The sequence below is a fragment of the Sprattus sprattus genome (assembly GCF_963457725.1).
Source record: "Sprattus sprattus genome assembly, chromosome: 12".
NCBI lineage: Eukaryota > Metazoa > Chordata > Actinopteri > Clupeiformes > Clupeidae > Sprattus > Sprattus sprattus.
The window spans coordinates 20,006,954-20,027,109 of NC_137910.1; the positions used below are offsets into that span (position 1 = coordinate 20,006,954).

At 45.9% G+C, this 20,156-nt stretch overlaps 1 protein-coding gene across 2 annotated transcripts; it reads left to right on the top strand.

Annotated features, from left to right (window-relative positions):
- The first annotated feature begins 760 nt into the window (after positions 1–760).
- On the top strand, positions 761–15,273 carry LOC308373683 (protein FAM53B-like). Of its 2 annotated transcripts, none has more exons than XM_080849288.1 (5): positions 761–882; positions 7,896–8,088; positions 8,586–8,640; positions 10,740–11,413; positions 13,593–15,273. In XM_080849288.1, exons 2-5 carry the CDS (start codon positions 8,038–8,040, stop codon positions 13,998–14,000), a joined length of 1,188 nt encoding a protein of 395 aa, XP_080705414.1. In that variant the 5' UTR covers positions 761–882; positions 7,896–8,037; the 3' UTR covers positions 14,001–15,273. The 2 variants fall into 2 exon arrangements, with proteins under 2 accessions (XP_080705414.1, XP_080705415.1); XM_080849289.1 differs by lacking the exon at positions 761–882 and adding an exon at positions 5,587–5,653.
- The last annotated feature ends 4,883 nt before the right edge of the window (positions 15,274–20,156 follow it).

Below are 20,156 nucleotides of genomic sequence, written 5' to 3' on the forward strand. Positions count from 1 at the left end.
TACCAGTACCACATTTCAAAGTTACCCTCCAGGTTTGAATTAAGGGGAAAAATCTACACCCTCTCCTGTCCACTTGACAAATGCTGGGCTTAAAGTTTACAATGCTTCGCCCACAGAGCTCCCCAAGAGAACAAAGTTCATGGCAGTGATTTCAAGCCACGACGAGAGAAACTTATCAAGTTGCATAAGCGAGTACAATTCAGTGACATCAACAGGTGGTTCCATCATCAGTCATAACAGGCCAACATTAAGCTTGACTTGACGTGAATTCAAGTTAAACAAGCTAAACGTAGGCTATTCAGCAGACTAAAATGGTAATGGAACAACACATTTTCTTTCCAAATCGTTACGATTTCACAAACACCTGGGCAGCTGTTTCATACTTATTTACTGATTAACCGTGACAGCGTGACATGTTCAGTGGGTCATTGTTTCAAAGTTACATTTTCGGTTCTCAATGTTTCTTTTGGGGAGGGTGGGAGGCGTCGATAGTGTGTAGAAGATACCATTCTTACAGGGACATATGTGTAGCGGAAGCTTTGCCATTGATTCATTGTAGCCTACATAAGGACTATAAAAGTACAAAGTTGTGAGATCTAATTCTGAGTTTGTTTTGTTACACTCGAGTATCATTAACTATGCTTCTTCTTTAGCGATAAGAGGACACGAACTTTCATTTAACCTGAGCACCCCTACGTTTGAGGAATGGTTTGGCTGTATGCGGATATTGTAAGCATGTCGAAAGTGAACGGAGATGTGTGGAGAGTCCCTCGCCGTCTCCGCAAGTGTGTACACGGGTACGCATGAGGACCCGCTTGCAACCCTCCGGTCCTTTGTTGCCTTGCTCGAAGATGAGTTAAATTGACCTACAGAGTTGGCCAGGTACTCAGACATTTCAAATTACAACTTCTTGTCTGTTGATCACACAGTGTTTTTTCCTCTGTGTAGTATGCACCAATTTGTCTCTGTTATTACGTTGTAAGCAACAGTTGTAAACATTTAACAACTAAGTTTAAGATCATAAACCCTGTAAATAATTAGATATATGAAGCTAGATGGCTGTTTCTGTTGATAGACATAATGGTGAGGAGACCCATAGTAAGACCCAGCATGGTAATAAGAGGGCCTAAAGATATGCGAAATAAAGTTTTTTTCCGACTTTAAACTATTCTGTTTGCGAGACATCAGCCACACTCATGGTCCAAATTGCTCTTTTGGTTTATACATTATTTTGTAATGTATTTAATCCCAAATATAATTGTAATCGCTTTTAAGGTGAAATGGGTGATTGTAACAAAATACGTAAGTCTATTTACAAGTCTACTTAAGTGCATTTGTCACCAACGCATTTTACGACGCTCCCCACAACATTCCGCATTTCAGCAGCAGCATTTCGTAAATTTACCTTTTGTTATTCTAATGTATGCTTCTTTATGATGTTTGGTGTTACGTTGAACAACACGAAATATATGGAGCCACCGGGATTCTGGTATCTGCGTAAAACCAGCGCATGTTCACTGCCGCTCCGTGGGCTAGCCCATGATGTGAAGCGTAGCAAAGGGAAGGCTGATGAAGAGATCATTCGCTTTGTTGCTCCACCAGACTCGGCCAGACAGGGACAAAAGCCTCCCCTGTCTTCCAGGCTCCTGTTCTGTTATTAGGGTGGACGAAAAACTTTGTTCAAGTGCCCCACAACTTACTACCCGCCCCCCTTCACTCGCGGTGCCCTCTTTTTCTACACAGTGCTTGTTCGCGTTTCTTTGTTTACGCACAATTAAACTGGAGCAGTGTGCTCGAGACCATCTCGTTATGCAGTGTTTATTTCACTCCAGGACTTGGTTTTAGGGCGACCGTGCGTGCGTGTGTGTTTCGGCACAGTCCTTGTTCACACTGCGGAAACCTTTGTAAGCAGCCTGGAGGCTAGTGTGGTCGCTTTATCTCGTTACATTGACATACACGTGCATGCCGCAAGTTTTTTTCCCCAGCAGGGTTTGTGTCATGACACGATTAACAGCGGACTGGAGAGTCCGAGCACGCCCTGTCTACATGATGCACACAAACATACATACATATATACCGAACATTTATCACTTGTACCCTGGCCCTCTGGCATAATTTGGAATTGGGTGCCATTCAAAGGGCTTGTTTGCTTCCGCTGCCCTCTGTGTGTGTGTGTGTGTGTGTGTGTGTGTGTGTGTGTGTGAGATTTATAATTCCAAAGCTAATTTACAAGGGGTGAGAAGCTTTTAAATTGTATTTCGACCACATTGATAGCTGTCTGCAAGGTTTAAAGGCCTCATTCTTACAGAGAAAGAAGGCCAAACTGTTTGACATTGTATTGTGTGTCTGTCTGTGTGTGTGTGGACATAGAGAGATTACCTTGATCTGGTTCTTGTAGTCTCAAGTTTTGCCATATCTTTGTTTTGGCGATATGCAATTGGTTTGGCTTTCACTAAGGTTGCGCAGGCATTACCTGGAAGTCTTAACCCGAACATTACAGGAAAAGTCTGAAAGAATATGTGGAAATAGTGGTGTGAACTCACACTCTCTAGGTATGCTGTGTTTTGTGGAAAACAGAATGGCTAGTAAGGGGAAGCAGGCAGTGGCTCGTCAAGCTTGCGTGTGTGTGTGTGAGTCTGTACATGGGTGCACTTGTGTGCTCTGGCCTGTGGCGTCTGTAGCTTCATGTTACACGCTGTGTGTGCATGTGTGTGTAAGAGGGAGAGAGACATAGAATGTATAAGCAGGTTGGTAGTGTGAGTGTTTATACCAATAAATTAAATGTGTGTGTAAGTCTGCACATATGTGTTTGCATAAATAACAAATGTGAACTTCAGGCTCTTGGTGGATATCTGTTATCATTAGTTATCATTGAACATGGAGTGCTCTGAGCTCCTTTTTTTTTTTACCATGCATGTCATCTCGGGCCAGACTTCAGTGTGGCAACCCTCACTGTTCCCTTGTAGTTCATCGCGTTCTGCTATCTTTGACATGCGCTTGCATTGGAAGGTCATCCAAGGCCATGCGCTGTGGATGCCATGGGGAAAGAGGGCTCTATGGCAGCTCTTTCTCTATGGTGTCTTGGGGACATAATCCTGCAATGGAAGCTGCTGGGTGAGTGGCCGAGCGATTTGAGATGTGTCCACTGGCTGTCTCATGAATGTTGATCAGTGCACTCAGGAGTGGCCTGTGTGTGTGTGTGTGTGTGTGTGTGTGTGTGTGTGTGTGTGTGTGTGTGTGTGTGTGTGTGTGTGTGTGTGTGTGTGTGTGTGTGTGTGTGTGTGTGTGTGTGTGTGTGTGTGTGTGTGTGTGTGTGTGTGTGTGTGTGTGTGTGTGTGTGCCGACAGGCCCAGAGTAAACTTGTGTGTGTGTGTGCGAGGTCCTTTTCTCTCAGCCTCAATGCCATGGGGGTCATTGAAGACGACTGGGAGGTTTTCAAGCTGAGCCTCTCAGATTTGCTAGCCTCATTTGCAAAGCTTTTGTGTGTGTGTGTGTGTGTGTGTGTGTGTGAGTGTGAGTGTGAGTGTGAGTGTGAGTGTGAGTGTGAGTGTGAGTGTGAGTGTGAGTGTGAGTGTGCGTTTGTGTGCGTTGGAGAAAGAGAGAGAGGATGTGTTCAAGTCTTCCTCAGTGTGTGTTTATGTGCATTGGTGGCGGTATGGGGGGAGGGGGGCAAAAGATAGAGGGGAAAGAATGGGCCTGTTAGCTATGCCTGTCTTTGTGTGTCTGAACACACAATTCATTTTAATGGCCATCTATTCTTCTGTTGGAGCCTACAGTCATAACTACTTTGCTCTGTGTGCTGCATTCTAAATACTGGGCCTGTGTCTGGTGTGTGTGTTAGGTGTGTGAGTGAGTGAGTGAGTGAGTGAGTGAGTGAGTGTGTGTGTGTGTGTGTGTGTGTGTGTGTGTGTGTGTGTGTGTGTGTGTGTGTGTGTGTGTTTGCACAGGCTTACCTTCATTTATGATTCTCTTGCCTGGACACTCACGGACATTAACGCCCACCCATACTAGTATAAAAGCAGCCCTCTATTGCTGCCATCATGCATGGACACACACATGCACAGTTCCACTTCTCTCACACATAAAGATACAAAGGTTTGTAACACACCCCAACAGTAGTGGGTGAGAAACATTAAAGTGGAGTAGTCAAACAGCTCACTAATGAACTACCCCCACCCCCACTTCACTCCCCCACTGGCCAGGGACTGGAGAGCAGGCACCAGGCTCAAAAGTTACCTCATGTTCTGTTTTTGTTAACATCATAAGACTCTTGTTACGAACGACAATGGGGGTATTATTATGCTCATTTTCCGATACCACAGACAGTCTCAAACCAACACACAAACACAATCTTACACGAAAGCACACATGCAGGGCAAGAACAGAGAAACTGCGGTGAATCACTCTGGAGATATGCACCGCTTTGTCAGAGGCTGAAGGTGTGTGGCAGCAAAATACAGAAGCAGAAGAATGAAAGAGATATTATCAATCAGATTGGCCAAAAGTGTGTGTGTCTGTGGTATTGGAAAATGAGCATTAAATACCACCATTGTCGATCATAACAAGAGTGTGTGAATTTTTCAATTTTAATGGTGTAAATCTTAAACTCTTTCATACACACACTCAAACACACACGCACACACGCACACGCACACACACACGGAGAAGCTTGTGAGGCATGCAGTCTCTGTATAGGTGCACAGGAAGAATGTGTGTGTGTGTGTGTGTGTGTGTTGGGGGGAAGAGAGATTCCTGAAGGGCACTCAGCTCTATCCACAAAATCACTGAGCCACCTGAGCAATGCTTTCAGCTCTAAACAGATGTTTGTAAGGATTCCCCCTTTTCGATAGGTGTGTGTTTATCTGCATAGTTATGATTGTGTTGCTGTGCATTGCTTAAAACCAATTGGTAGGTGTGATTGGTGGTTGAAACTCTGTGATATTCTGAAGTAAAAAAAATCCTGTGGTTACAGTTAGAAATGCCTTTCAGTAACGCACAAACACAAAAATGCAGGACTCTTTTTCTCTCTCGGTATGTGGGTGTGTATAAAGGGAATAGGTCGGGATTAGGTCCAGAGCTTTCCTCAGAAGTCGTTTAATCATGATATTCTTTAGCAGGTGGCAGTATAGTGGGTGGCATTGGGGATTATGGGTGCTGATCGTACTCTACTACTCCAGTACTTTTATTCTTGTGAGCTGTTTTTCCATTGCGTGTGTGTGTGTGTGTGTGTAAATAACAGCTCGTCAGGAGCATCAAAAGCCACAGACACACACACACACACACACACACACACACACACACAGTCCCGGGACACCACACAAATTCTTCCCAGGTGCTTTGTAACCAAACCCAAATGGTATGGGACACCCAATACCAGGCAGCACCTGAAAAGGCATCATTTAGGTGTCCATTTATCTGCCAGAAGAAAAAGGCATCCAGAGTGCCATGCCTGTTCAGCCCTGCCTGTGTAAATAGCCAAGGAGTACAGCAGCAACAACAGGCAAATCTTAAGCGTTCACTCTATGATGTCATGAGGGATGTTATCTAATGTCTGTGTAACGATGGACAACTGTTCCCTGCTGTTAACTAGTAGTATTGCTGAGGTGAAGTGGGTGGAAAAAGTTACATTACTAAAAGAATATCTACAGGAAAGGTATGATGATGTGTGTTTGTGTGTGTGTGTGTGTGTGTGTGTGTGTGTGTGTGTCTGTGTGTCTGTGTGTGTCTGTGCGTGTGCATGAGGTTTCTCCTAGCATAATATGGGGAACATAAATGTTTCCCAGTTATTTTGCACGTGTGTGTGTGTGACATGTTGCTGGAGCAGTGGAGATGGAAACTGCACTGTAGCTGTGTGCATGTTTGCGTGTGTCCGTCCATGTGTGTGAGAAGGGTTCGTGAGAGGTAGTCGTACAGTACAGTAATGACCGTAATAGAAGCTGGCCTCTGACCCGCAATGTTCCAGTTTGCATAATCAGACCTAAGATCTTTAGTTTAACTCCTGAGCCATTCTACTGAGCTGTCTCTCAGTTGTGTGTGTGTGTTTCTCTCTGTCAGTGTGTGTGTCTGTGTGTCTGTGTGTGTGTGTGACAAACTGACAGTATTAGAGAACGAACCACTGTGAGCTTACCTGAGTGCCAGATTAGCAGCCAGCCTGACGTGAACTTGACACAGTAGGCACACTCAGTTAGTGTGCTTGTGCGTGTGCGTCTCGTTATGTTGTCCTTATCATTCATCTCATTGGGAGTCTTAGTTTTGGTTCCTTCTCTTGTAGATCTGTTTGGTTGTCCTCATTTGTCATGCATGAGGTTTGTTTATGCAGGAAGAAATGGTTGATCCAATAAAATAATAAGCACACGAGTATGAGGTATTTATGTGTGTGTTTGCGTGTGAAAGAGAGAGAGAAAATGTGTGTGTGTGTGTGTGTGTGTGTGTGTGTGTGTGTGTGTGTGTGTGTGTGTGTGTGTGTGTGTGTGTGTGTGTGTGTGTGTGTGTGTGTGTGTGTGTGTGTGTGTGTGTGTGTGTGTGTGTGTTTGTGTACATGCATTAGAGATTAACATCAATGTTCATGCTCCTAGTGGTGTAGCGGCAGCTTAAGCCACATTACTCCACTAATGTTAGTTTGAGTGTGTTCATTTCACTTGTGTTAGTTTGAGTGTGTTCATTTCACTTGTGTTAGTTTGAGTGTGTTCATTTTACCTGTGTTAGTTTGCGTGCTCAAAACTTTTGATGTAACCGATTAAATTTGAGTACATATATTATTTTTTTTAAGTAAACTTAACTCAAAAATTATACATTTTCATTCCTTCATGTATAATATATGTACTCAAATTTTCTTATGTAATCGGTTACATCAAAAGTTTTGAGTTCTCTGAACTTGTTCGGGTTTACAGTGTGTGTTCATTTTACTTGTGTTAGTTTGTGTGTGTTCATTTCACTTGTGTTAGTTTGTGTGTGTTCATTTCACTTGTGTTAGTTTGTGTGTGTTCATTTCACTTGTGTTAGTTTGTGTGTGTTCATTTCACTTGTGTTAGTTTGAGTGTGTTCATTTCACTTGTGTTAGTTTGCGTGTGTTCATTTCACTTGTGTTAGTTTGAGTGTGTTCATTTCACTTGTGTTAGTTTGTGTGTGTTCATTACCCTGAGCCTTTGTCATTCCTGTGCTCCAATTAGAGCTAAAGCACACACCTGCTCCCTGGCCAACCTCTACTACCAGTATGCGTGCGTGCGTGCATGAGAGAGAGATGGTGGGTGTGTATGTGTGTTTTATTCTGTCAGTTATCTAGCTCTGGGCTACAGCCGCTGACTGACTGGGCTGTATTTATGGAGTGGATTAACCTGTCTGTGGTGGAGGGGAGTAATCCTGCTTTGCACTCTGCTGTGCAGCTAGCGTTTCTGCTAGAATGGTTCTAGCAGCTGTGGGTTCCTTTGAAGCTCTTTCACACTCCCCCAACCCACACCACAGGGCTGGTGTGCTGAGCTGGTAGAAGGACACACACACACACACACACACACACACACACACACACACACACACACACACACACACACACACACACACACAGCACATACACACACACAAACATACATATGTACATACACCCATATAAACACACATACACATACATACACACACATACACATACATACATATATACACAAAGAGGCACAAGTAGACTCATGCCCGTAATCTTTTCCCACACCCACAGCTTCTGTTTTTTGGTTGGGCCGTGCCTACTGTCAGGCACGCTTTTGGGTGTGTTTGTGTGTGTTCGTGCTTACAAATGAGTTTGCACAGGACTAGAAATATTTGGCATTTTATGTACCTTTTGCCTGCACTGTTAGTACCAATTCTGAACTAATGTGGTTTCTCTGTCTGTGTGTGTGTTGTATGTACAGGGATTGGAGGCTGTGTCACACACACACTCCTGAGGCCACTCCCGAACAGAACGCCAACCACTCTGTCCTCATCTAGGATGGCCGCCCCTGTGCCCCTTCTTCTCTTGCACAGCCAAGCTCAGGAACACTCACACGCGTTACCATGGTGATTCTCTACTCCAAAACACTGGAAATAAAGAAGGGCGTGGACAATGTAAGCTCAAACACACACACACACACACACACCCACATTCACAGTATAGCAGTGCAGTAACATGCAGATATGAATCATCATCAAAAGCATTTGTCAACTCTGTAATAACACTGTTGTAGCCTCACAGATAGGTCACACCATGACACAGCAGTCCTGTCGTGACCGTTATATATGGAGGTGAACAAAGAAGCTGTCAGGTGCCATTAGTTCAGTGTGATCCCTTGGTGCCTGCATCTTAAAAAATAATCCGGTGCCATTCAGTCATGCGAGCCCAGGTGGAATTGCTGATGCAGTCAGTTGAACTCAACTGTCAGCATACTTGAGTGACACTAACTGCTGCCAGTTTAGGCAAAGACCAGGTCAAGCATGAGAGGAACTAACATTTTGGAAATGGCACTGCAAAAATGCTGCCATCAGCAAAGGGTTCAGCAGAAATCATTATGGGAAATGGCTCTGGAGAATCACACCGTGCGTTTGTGTGTGTGTGTTTATTGCAGCATGAGCCCAGCACCATGAGCAAAGGGACCACACTTTTCTCCTGTAGCTCAGTGGGTAAGTCTCTCACTCACTCACTCACTCACTCACTCACTCACTCACTCACTCACTGTCTCTCTCTCACACTGTCTCACTCACTCACTCACTCACTCACTCACTCACTCACTCACTCACTCACTCACTTACTCACTCACTATCTGTCTCTTTCGGTTACACACACACACACACACACTCACACACTCACAAACTCTCTCTCTCTTTCTTTCTATCTGTTTTTCATTCTGTTTTGCTCCACTGAAGACTGAAAAAAGTGTTTAGTTTACAGTATAGTCATATCCTCATGCTCAGTCAGTTGTTACCTCTAACTGCTAACGTCTTTGGCACACCCCACCTGTCGCGTGCCACGCTCACCCACCCGAGTCACGCAAACAAGCCTCTCTTGTTCCGCCTTGAGGTGTACGAACAGCATAATTCTTCCCAGAGTGATTGTTTTTCGCCTCCAGTATTTCCTTGTGTGTTCCGGAGAATGCCATAAATATCAAAAAGTAGGCCTCTTTTCTCTCCGCTCCAAAAAGAAAGTGTCCCATTACAGACCCACTGCAGTTTCACATGGGCGGGCTCAGCACAAAGCTTGGCTACTACACAGGGCCCAGAGAAGATGACAATGCTTACTGTGCACCTACAGACCACACTATCAAAAGGCCCCTTTTTTAGGCTTCGGACAAATGTCCTTGTGCCATCTTGTGCCGTCTTGTGCCAATGTGGGTGGGTTTCCAGGCCCTTGTGTTTGGCGCGGACATCCTCGTGTGGCACATTGCTCAGATGCCTGTAGGATTCGGCACAGTCTGACAGTTGTAGGTTTCGTACAGTGTGACTCCCTCTCCCACATTTTAGGCCAGATTTTGTCCTGTGGGCTTCCTTGTTCTGGAGGGGATGGGTATGGCTGTGGGGGCACAGTGGCTTCAGTTGTACTGCACTGAAGGCCTCTGTTGGATGAGCAGAGGAATACTGGTTGCTGTCTAACTGGTATTTTTCTCTCTCTGTGTGTGTCTCTTCCTCTCTCTCTTTCTCCCTCGCCTTGTCTCTTTCCCTTTCCCTCTCTCTATGTCTCTTCCTCTCTCTCTCTCTCTCGTGAGTATGTATTCGTGTGTGTCCATGAATGCTTCACTGTCTGTTAATGGTTGCGTGTTAATGGCTGTGCGTGTGTGTGTGTGATTACCTCATTTGAATGCATGTACCGTATTTCTCTGAATGATATTGTGTGTGTGTGTGTGTGTGTGTGTGTGTGTGTGTGTGTGTGTGTGTGTGTGTGTGTGTGTGTGTGTGTGTGTGTGTGTGTGTGTGTGTGTGTGTGTGTGTGTGTGTGTGTGTGTGTGTGTGTGTGTGTGTGTGTGTGTGTGTGTGTGTGTGTGTGTGTGTGTGTGTGTGTGTGTATGTGCCTGTACTTGTCATTTTGTGCATGGCCACGTGTAAATGTGTTGGCATGTAAGTATATGTGGTACATATTTGTGTGTGTGTGGTATATATGTATATATACAGCCGCGGAAAAGCATAAAGTCACCCAACGGCAATGTGAAAGACTGGTGGAGAGCATGCCAAGACACATGAAAGTTGTGATTTTAAATCAAGGTTATTCCACCAAATATTGATTTCTGAGCTCTTCCTAAGTTAAAGCATTAGTATTGTGTAGTTTAAAAATGAATATGAGCTTGTTTTTTTTGCATTATTCGAGATCTGAAGACACTGCATCTTTTTTGCTATTTTGACCAATTGTCATTTTTCTGCAAATAAATGATCTAAATGACAATATTTTTATTTGAAATTTGGTAGGAATGTTGCCAGTAGGTTATAGAATGAAACTAAAATGTACATTTTACTTTAACACATACCAATAAATAGTAAAACCAGAGAAACTGATAATTTTGAAGTGGTCTCTTAATTTTTTCTGCGGCTGTATATACAGTATACTGTATATATATATATATATATATGTTTTGTGTGTTTATGACTGGTCATGTTTGGGTTTGTATCTCTCTGTCTGTGTACTACAAGGAGACACTTTGTTGGCATGTGTATATGCTGTGTATACGTGTTCCTTTATGACTGCTCATGTGTGTGCTTCTATCTTTCTCCCTGTGTGTGTGTGTGTGTATCAGAAGGAGACTGCTGGCTGGGTCTGGCGGGGGGCTGTGTCCAGCCTGATAGGGCCCATATGGGGGGAGGACTGGGAGTCCGCACGGCCGCCAGCGCCCTCACACACCTCATCCAGGACCTGAGCCTGAACGAGACCCACGGCTCTGGCCTTCCCCCCACACACACCCATGCGGCACCACCCTCTAAGCGCCAATGTCGCTCTCTGTCCTCCGACGAGCTGATGTGGGGAGATGGAGGGGGAGGGGGAGGGGCCGGGGGTCGCTCAGCCTTCTCCTTGTCGTCCTCGTCGCCGTGGCGACCGCAGGGCTCCCGGGTGTGGTCGTGGGTGGAGAAACGTCGCTGGCACAGCGGGCCGCCCATGCAGAGAAGCTGCAGCGTCAGCCTGCCCGCGCGCTCCACACACACACACGCGCAAGTGCACCCCCACAGTCACGGGCGCTCACACACACTCCCGCTAGTCCTGCAGGCACTGCCGCCGCCACGGCTGGGCGTGTCGGAGCCGCCCGGCGCCGAGCCCGGTGTGGGGGCGGGAGCAGGACCTGGGTCGTTGCCACGGAGCCGTTCGCAGCCCTGCGTGCTGAGCGAGAAGAAGGTGGCAGGAGTGAAGAGGCGCCGCCCGGATGAGCACAACAGCCAGGAGGCCAGACCCTCACTGGACCTGGCCAAGATGACCCAGGTAAACCCCTACCAGTCACACAGACACTAGGCAACACTCCCAGACTGTAGACGGAGATGACTATTGGGATATGCCATCAACTGAAAGGCAAACGCTGCCTGTTCCCAGAACATGTTCTTACACTCTTTTTTCTTGAAGTCACATTCTCTTAATCTTTCTTTCTTTAGTTTTTCTTGTCTCTGAATGTTTCATTCTTTGTCTTCCTTGCCTCAGTCTATCCATGTGTCTGCGTTCTGCTCCTTAGGCGAAAGTGCCCTGTTGCCATGTGCAGTCTGTGTTTGTTAGGGTGTGTTTTTTTGGGCTGATCAGAAAAGCTATATGAGATGTTTGGTTGCACTCCACAAATATATGTTTCCAGAAATCCACACTGGAGCGTGTGTTTGTGGGCGGTGTGTGTGTGTGCGTATGTGCGTGCGTCCATGTGCTTGTGCATTTATGCAGAACATCAGACATGCCTGGATGCCTCCCTGTCTCAGCATCTGAGCTCATGGTGAAAAACAAATTACCAACACGCACACAAACACCAGTATATCTCCAGGCTATAGTTTTCTGTAGAAGAACTCCAACAACAAGCAGGCCCACCAAAAAGATGAAAGCAGGAAGAGAAAGAAAGAGGGAGAGAGAGGAGTGGTGTTGAAGGGAAAGAAAGAATGCACCAGAAGCTGGCATAGAGGGAGCGCAGTGGGCTGATCAGGGCTGGGAGGATTGTGTTGACACAGGGCTGCCAGACAGGAGTTGAGTGTGGAAATTTGAGTCCACTGGCAACCTGTGGGTAGCGAGAGAATGAGAGAGAAAGAATGAGTGGGAGTGATAGTGGGGTTTCCTTTGCTGACTGTGGTTTAAGGAGCGAGAGGGAGAGAGAGAGCCTGAGTTACGAGGATTTCCGAGACATTTGTGGATTTCAAAAGGTTCATCATCAGCTGTTGAGCTACTGCATTCTCAGAGCTCAGGATCTTCATGAACCGGCCTCTCGGGAATTTGGTGTGTGTGTGTGTGTGTGCTTGTCTGACAGAGAGAATGAAATTGCAGGGTAAAGTCAGTAGTCATTTGTCCATAAATCTGACAAGGTGGCAGATCACTGCACAGTCAGGTCTCCTAGGCTATTAATATAAACTCACTGGCAATGGTTCAAGGTCATAAACCTATTACACACACACACACACACACACACACACACACACACACACACACACACAGTGTGAAACACACACACGCACAGATACACAAAAACATGTACATACTTGACACACTTCATTCCAGGAATTGAAAACATGGTGATCATAGCTGAACATCACTTAGCGAAGGGTCCGTGGGAGTAATTTTGGGTCGGGTGCATACTGGGGATTTTCAAATGGAGGGTTCACCCCTCTCAGGATGGAATGTTATCCAATCTGGAATACCTTCCTCTCATGGACCACCCATCCCCCACCGCACACACACACACACACACACACACACATTTACAACCACACGCACACCTGTTAGCCAAGGCTGGAACAAGGGCTGTGTCTGTTAAGTGACTATGTGCAGTTTGCACATGAAAGATGTCATGATTCACTCTGTTGTGGTTAGGTCAGGCATGGCTGCTGGCGCACAAAAACAAAACGGCACACACACACCATCACAAGCACACACACACACACACACACACACACACACTCACCCGCAGATGTGTCAATCTGAGATGAACCGATGCCTTTGAGAGCACATTCTCACATGCATGCACACACAAACACACACATGCACACGCACACGCACACGCACACGCACACACGCACACACACACACGCACACACACACACACTCACTCACTCACATAATCTGAAATGCAGTAATGGTCTAACTGCTAGGAACCTCCAGGAAGTGTGTGGGCAGGGTGTCTCATGCCGTGTGTCAGTAGTTACATCTCTGCGGTGGTACATTTCCATCAGTGTGACTCAGACAAGATGCAGGCCGTCAAAGTCCATCTTACTCTGGCTTCATGTTTCACAAGTCACTCCACGATATTAATCACCGGACAGGGATTTCCCCACAAGAGCAGTTGAATCCTACTAATTACGAGATGGTGTCGCCTTATGATCGGATGGAATGTAGCATAGAATTTGAAACTTCTCTATTTCTCCTGCATGTAGCTTAGCTTGTTTTTTAATTGCCCTCTCCTTTGTTGATTTGTTCACAGAAACAGCACTTCCACAGTCTGAGCTGCCCAGGGTTCTCTTTCTTCGAGACCTGCCACTCACCTGTGGACCCACCCCCCTCTATCATTCCCAGCCAATCAGAGACCACGCGCACCTGCCTGTCTGGCTTGAGGGCGGGGTCTGGGCAGAGTTTGCACAAGAGAGATGGCGATGGGGAGGAGGATTCGTCATACGAGGAGGAGGAAGAGGAGGAGGAGCTAGACACAGACTCTGCGTGTAGTGTGGGCTCAAGGTGTGACACCCCTAACAGGGGCGAGGAGGAAGAGGAGGAGGAGGAAGAAGACGAGGAGCATGGAACGTTCTGGAAGGGTAGGCACAGGGCAGAGGAGAAAGAGGCAGCTTGTGAGTTGGATGAAGAGCTGGACATCGAACAGATCGAAAAGAACTGAGCACGTTGGTCTTTAAGACAGGACAAAAAAACACAGACGGACTTAGCAAGTTGTAAAGCTTTGATGGAGGACTTTGAAATGTCTGACTGTAGGCCTGGAATATTCTGTGGTGTGGGTTTTGTATGTCTCCTCATCTCTGCTGGGACTGTGGCTTTTCTCTCAGAGAGCTTTTGCCTTGAGAAAGAAAGAAAGAACGACGGATAAAGGAATAACATCTCTCATTCCCAGCACTCACACATCCATTCTTCCTTGTTGTCCTCTCTGTCTATCTATCCACCTCTCGTCAATCTGATGTCCAGTCGGATCTGATCTGATCTGATCCAGGTAGTCAGGTTCTCTGTGAGAATTGGGGTTACATGAAGACCTGGAAGGGAGAGAGAGCCTTTGTGGACTGAATTAAAGCAAAGGATGATAGTTGTTTCTTTAGCAGGGCTCTTCCTTAAATTACATCCTCCTATTACTTTCATGTCTTTGAGGGCTTTGTGACAAATGTCAAAGATCTAGATGAAGTGTTTGTTAATCAAAAGGTTTGATTTCAAATTCAGTTGAGCTTGTGTGTGTGTGAATGATTTTGTTTTGTAAATCCAAAAAAAGGAAGTTCTGTGCATTTGGTCTTGTCTGCAAGTAAACCCACAAACTGAAGCCTACTGCGACGGAATGTTTGCACCAGTCCCTTGTCTCTTTTTCCCAAGGATGTTGACGTGTATCCAGGAAACACGATACGTGTATCCAGGCCAGAGGAAAGTAACCACAGAGGTTAAAAGTGTGTCAGTCTTATGAAGCAACGTACAGATGTAGAAAGGAAGTTGGCAAGATGGCGACACCCAGAGAGGCAATGCTTGGCTTGTGGGTCAAAACTAAAAGAAAAGCTCGGTATCTACAGTTTTGTGTGTAATAGGTGAATGGAAACGACATTAGTGCTCATCTTGTCTTAATACTAAATATAAATCACCTTCATTCACCAGATTAATGGCTGAAATTCAAGATCCAGCATCAGTTTTCACAAACAAAAGAAGCAAACACTCGGTTCAAAGCCTTTCACTTCATGTCTGTTTACAGATTTAAGTAAACGGCATATTGTTATATTTTCTTAAATCATAAGCAAGAAAAAAAAAGACTCACAAATGGAAACTGATTCTCAGCGTTGAAGTGCCTCGTAATAGCGATGTATATTTTTCTAATTCTGACTATTTTGTAATCTTTCTCATGTTTGCCTTAGCAGACTAAGCTACAAAGCAGAGGCTCTGTTGTCCTCTCCCTCTTTAAAGGAATTCGATGGAAAATAAAGGCAGAAAAAGACTACTGGCTACTGTGACTGGTGTGTTTCCTTGGCTCTGTGCTCTTCAACGCTCCTTCTGTTGAAGGGACTCTTTTGTAAAGCTATTACCCAAATCAGTCCCCCCCAGCCCTTGGTTTACCTCTGATTGTTGCATGATCATGATCCATGACCAAATGCAGTGTCATGCATACGTCACGGCTATGTCTCTAAGCAGGATTTTAGCATGTAAGCAAACCCACAGCTCCCATGACAGAGCGAGAAACCACAAGGTCTGTGTCCCTTTCTCTTTCTCTCTCTGTCTGTCTGTCTGTCTCTCTCTCTCTCTCTCTCTCTATCTCTCTCTTTCTCTCTCTCACTCTTTCTCTGTGTGCGGGTCGATAACGCATCTTGTCCCGGCAAGTTGTTTGTGTCTCTTGGTTGACTTCATTGACATGACGCCTGATGTTTGCCTGTGCTGTAAGGAGTGATGGGGCTGATATAGAGTGTTTGGGGGTAAACATCCTGCTGGCATTATTGATGGGGAAACTCCTGACTGCTGCTGCTGCTGCTGTAACAGAGAAAGAGAAGCTCGACAGGAAACTGATCAGGCTGAAGCATGAGTAGCAATGATGACCTCACCCCGGATCTAACTGAAACCAGTGTGTGTGTGTGTGTCGCCATGTTCTAGAGAACTGCGTGGGATTGTGATCTCTGCGGTTTAGCCCACAGTTGTCAGCTCTGTGATTAGCTCTGCCTGACTTCTCAACAAGACACTCAGCAAACAACTGCTGAATTATTCCAATTTGGATATGATTAAAACCACTGTTATCTGAGTCCACAAGATGCTGTGATAGTTATAATCGTCCACCAGTAGTTCAGTAAATGTATTTCTTGTTATTTCCTGTGTAGCTGGTAATGACAGGGTTGAGGTGGGCTGCTCAAGCAGTCTGCCCCCCCCCCCCCCCCCCCCCCCCCCACACACACACACACACAAACATTACTGACAAGAGAGATCTCCATTAGGCAGATGTAGTTAGAACATGCAATCCAGCCACAGAACAACCTGTTGCCATGCACGCTGGTCTCATTTTAAAGACTGGGCGTCATACGTGTGTGTGTGTTTGTGCCTCTTTAGCTTACAAATACCTGAAAGTTAACCTTCTTTTAACAAGAAAACCACCTACGTTTAGCATTTAAATGCTCACCCTATGGTGTCCTGTCAGTGTCATTCATATGAATCCACAAAAGTCTAGTGTTTTTTCTTTCTCTCCTTTGTTCTCTGTATTTAGCATATCCCTCCTTTCTTAAGATGTATGTATTGCGAGAGGAATGGCGCAAGCACAGGACATCCTGACTGGCCGAGTTTGTTTACTGTGGCGCAGGAAGCGCTCTGTGGCACCCGAGGAGATGAGTGGGATTACTTCCTGAGGTCACAATGTTATCGCTGCTGTTGTGCCTTCAATCTAGCTCAATACTCAAGCTCTCTTTCCTCAGTCTAGTCCAAACCCTTCAGTTTCCCTGTTTTTCAGTCTTGGTTCTGATCTCTCTCTTTCCCATAATACTGCACGCCAGTATTCAGGCTGCCACTTTAGCTGCCAGAGAATGCAGAGACCACTCCTTCACTGCCAGTCTTGTTCCAGCTGTCGTGTGTGTGTTGACAGTGAGAGATAGATAAAGTGACATGAAAATACCTTCATCTGAAAGACTCTTAAACATCTCCCCTCGGTGGTAGACTTTGTGCTGAGACAAATAGAGAAGCAGAGCAGGAGGAAGGAAAGTGAGAAACTCAGACTGGTTATATCCTGGAAACCAAACATCCCGTTGCCACGGCAATGGCTGCAGCCCTGTGAGTCCAGTAAAGAAGGGTGCACTGCTCCCAGTTTCCCCTCAAACAGGAAGTTTATGGCACAGCAGAGAGAGAGAGGAATGGAGGGTGAGGGAAGAAGTTGGATGCAGAACAGTGAAATCGAGTGTGTGTGTGTGTGTGTGTGTGTGTGTGTGTGTGTGTGTGTGTGCGGCGACGACCACCATTGGACTATAAATAGGTCCTTTGTGTAGTTATAGGCTGCAGGGGGGGTTTGTGTGGACAGGGAGGGAGGGTAGAGGGAGGACCTACACACACACACACTCACACACACAGAGGCCTTCCTATGCCCTCCCACACACGTGCAAAAACACACAATATTTTCTGGAAAAGCAATGAAGTTCAAAGCTCAGCAGAAACCTGTGCGTTTGCGTGTGCGTGTGCGTGCGTGTGTGTATGTGTCTGTCTGTCTGTGCACGCTCTGAGAAGTTCTTGACACAGTTTTATGTGATTTCATAAAGAGCACTCCTGTGCATTATAACTATCAGGGTAGGTACAGTATATATAATGAATGATTATGCCCATCATGGTGAGGCTTTGCCCATTTAAGGTTTTACAAATGTGTCTGTATGGGAAATGTGTGACTTATGTGAAGATTTTGTATGGTGTGATGTCTTGTGTTTAGCCTTGTATTCATACAGATGGATTCATCTGGGAATACCCTATCATTGTGTGTGTGTGTGTGTGTGTGTGTGTGTGTGTGTGTGTGTGTAGGTGTGTGTAGGTGTGTGTAGGTGTGTGTAGGTGTGTGTGTGTGTGAACTGATTTCCCCTGCTGAATCACTGATTGACAAGCTTCATTCCAATCAAAGGTCAAGCAGTGCCTGCCAAACAGTCCGTCGCCATGGTTGCCTGGGAACAGGATCTTTTCGTCGAACCCATAATAGATGTAAGATAGCTTAGGGCAGCAGTCACCAGGTTATGATAATACTGCACCTGCACACAGAGAAGAGAAACAAAAGACCAAGACGCCAGAGGAGAACAACCTCATTATCCAAATGATCCATTTCCCAAAACCACATGGATCATTTATTGTTGTGTCTATGCTTTAAGGTGTACGATGGCGAGCAATGCAACGTGTATTAAACATGTGTACATAATTAAAACACTTGCCATATTTAACATATAGAGGTCTGTTTACTCGTACAAAGGCAACATGATGCTATATACAGAACAGGAACCACACATATATACCCACTCAATGTGGATTTTCTCAATCTCGTACATGAGACGTGGAAGTTCATGTTTGTCAAGGGTGTGAAGGAGAAGTTTGTGAGCAGCAGATGTCATGTGTTGTCAGAGGAAGAAGGGCTTCTCAAGCCAAACAAGACAGAATCTCAGGAAACATCTTCAAGGCTTTTGACCAGCACCGCTATCATCATTATTGCTTAGGCAAGGCCAGGAATGTGGGTCAGAGATGAAACTTCCCTCGCATAAATACAGAGTGGTTAGTCATCATGGGGCAATAACTTAGAATGCGTGTCTACGTGCACATCTGTGTGTGTGTGTTTCTGTGAGAAAAGTAAAGAAGGCAGGACAGAAGCAGATTGTGTTTTGGCAGGGTTGAGCGCTCAGAATAGTCGTGTCATGCTCTCTGTTTTCTCCCTCCTGGTGTGCTGGGCTCGCTCTCCTCCGTGAGTCACACACACACACACACACACACACACACACACACACACACACACACACACACACACACACACACACACACACACACACACAGGGACAGGCTGGGAGTCGGGCTGCTGTTGCTGTTGACTTCTGCTGCGCTTTGAGGACAAGCTGGAACAATGGCCGCCTGAAATAGCTGTTCGGAGGATGAGCACACTTCTCCCACTCCCCCACCACTTTGCGCTTGTCAGGTCTGAGGCAGCTTTGGCCTCCTCACGGCAAGCTGGTGGCCACTCATGTTTAACTCCTGTAGCTTGAGGTCGAGGTTGGAGTTCTCTGTGCATAGCTTCAGTAGATGGGGATGACTTTTGATGGGGTTTCCCACAACAGATAATAATGAATTTAGTTCATTTTCACTTTTTCTTGAAGGTCCTTTCGACACAAGAAAAAGGAAATTCGAAGAGGAACTGGTGTTCCATAGAGCTTTGGCTATTGGCCAGTTATGCCCTATGGGGCAGCAATGGAAAAAGTGTTTGTAATGGAGTGACTGTGGTCTCAGTCTGAAGAAGCCTTTGTGCTCCATGCAGTCGCTCGACCCAAATGAGGCTGAACATCTTGGATGCCGTGTGGGTCTCTCATGTGCAGACTTACTTTCGTGGATGACATGAAACAAGCACGGCAGATTGCTATCAGCACAACACAGGCACTGAGTGTAGCCATATGTGCTGCTCCCAAGCTCAACCGTAGCTCTTGAATGAATGCAGGAGAAATAATGAGTGCTCTTTGCACCCTATGGTCTGTGACGTGAGCTGTGTGTGTGTGTGTGTGTGTGTGTGTGTGTGTGTGTGTGTGTGTGTGTGTGTGTGTGTGTGTGTGTGTGTATGTATAATTGAGTGTCGGTATGTGTGTGTGTGTGTGTGTGAGAGAGAGACACACAGAGTGAGTGTGTTTGAGAGAGAGAGAGAGAGAGAGAGTAAGAGAGAGGGAGTGTGCATGTATAAGTGATTGTGTATGTGTAAGTCATAGAATGTGGATAAGTGATTGTGTACGTATAAGTGAGTGTGTGTATGTGTAAGTGTGTGTGTGTCAGGGGGCCTGGGCATAGTGGTGTTTATTTAAACCTGTCAGAGTACTGCCACGGAGCTGTAATCATTGGCTTGAGTCTCCCCCCCCCCCCCCCCCCAGAGGAAACTCCTGACCTGTGCAAACACACTGAGGAAGGGCGGCTGCCCATGTGCGTTCACCTTTCAACCCTGACCCCCAGCGGCGTCTGATGGAACCCCTCCAGCATCCCACCCTGGGCAACCTTCCCGGTCTCTCTGTAAACGGGTAAAAAAAACGAGAAAAAACCCCCATAAAAACGGTTTCGTTTCCCTAAAGGACACCTTCCCAGTCAGTAACTCTGGTGTAAAATTAGCCCAGTG

Excerpts from the sequence above, each read along its gene's own strand:
- LOC308373683 (XM_080849288.1), top strand. The coding sequence starts at position 8,038 with ATGGTGATTCTCTACTCCAAAACACTGGAAATAAAGAAGGGCGTGGAC. Across the intron at positions 8,089-8,585 it reads TAAAGAAGGGCGTGGACAAT|CATGAGCCCAGCACCATGAG; the intron begins GTAAGCTCAAAC and ends TGTTTATTGCAG. Across the intron at positions 11,414-13,592 it reads ACCTGGCCAAGATGACCCAG|AAACAGCACTTCCACAGTCT; the intron begins GTAAACCCCTAC and ends ATTTGTTCACAG.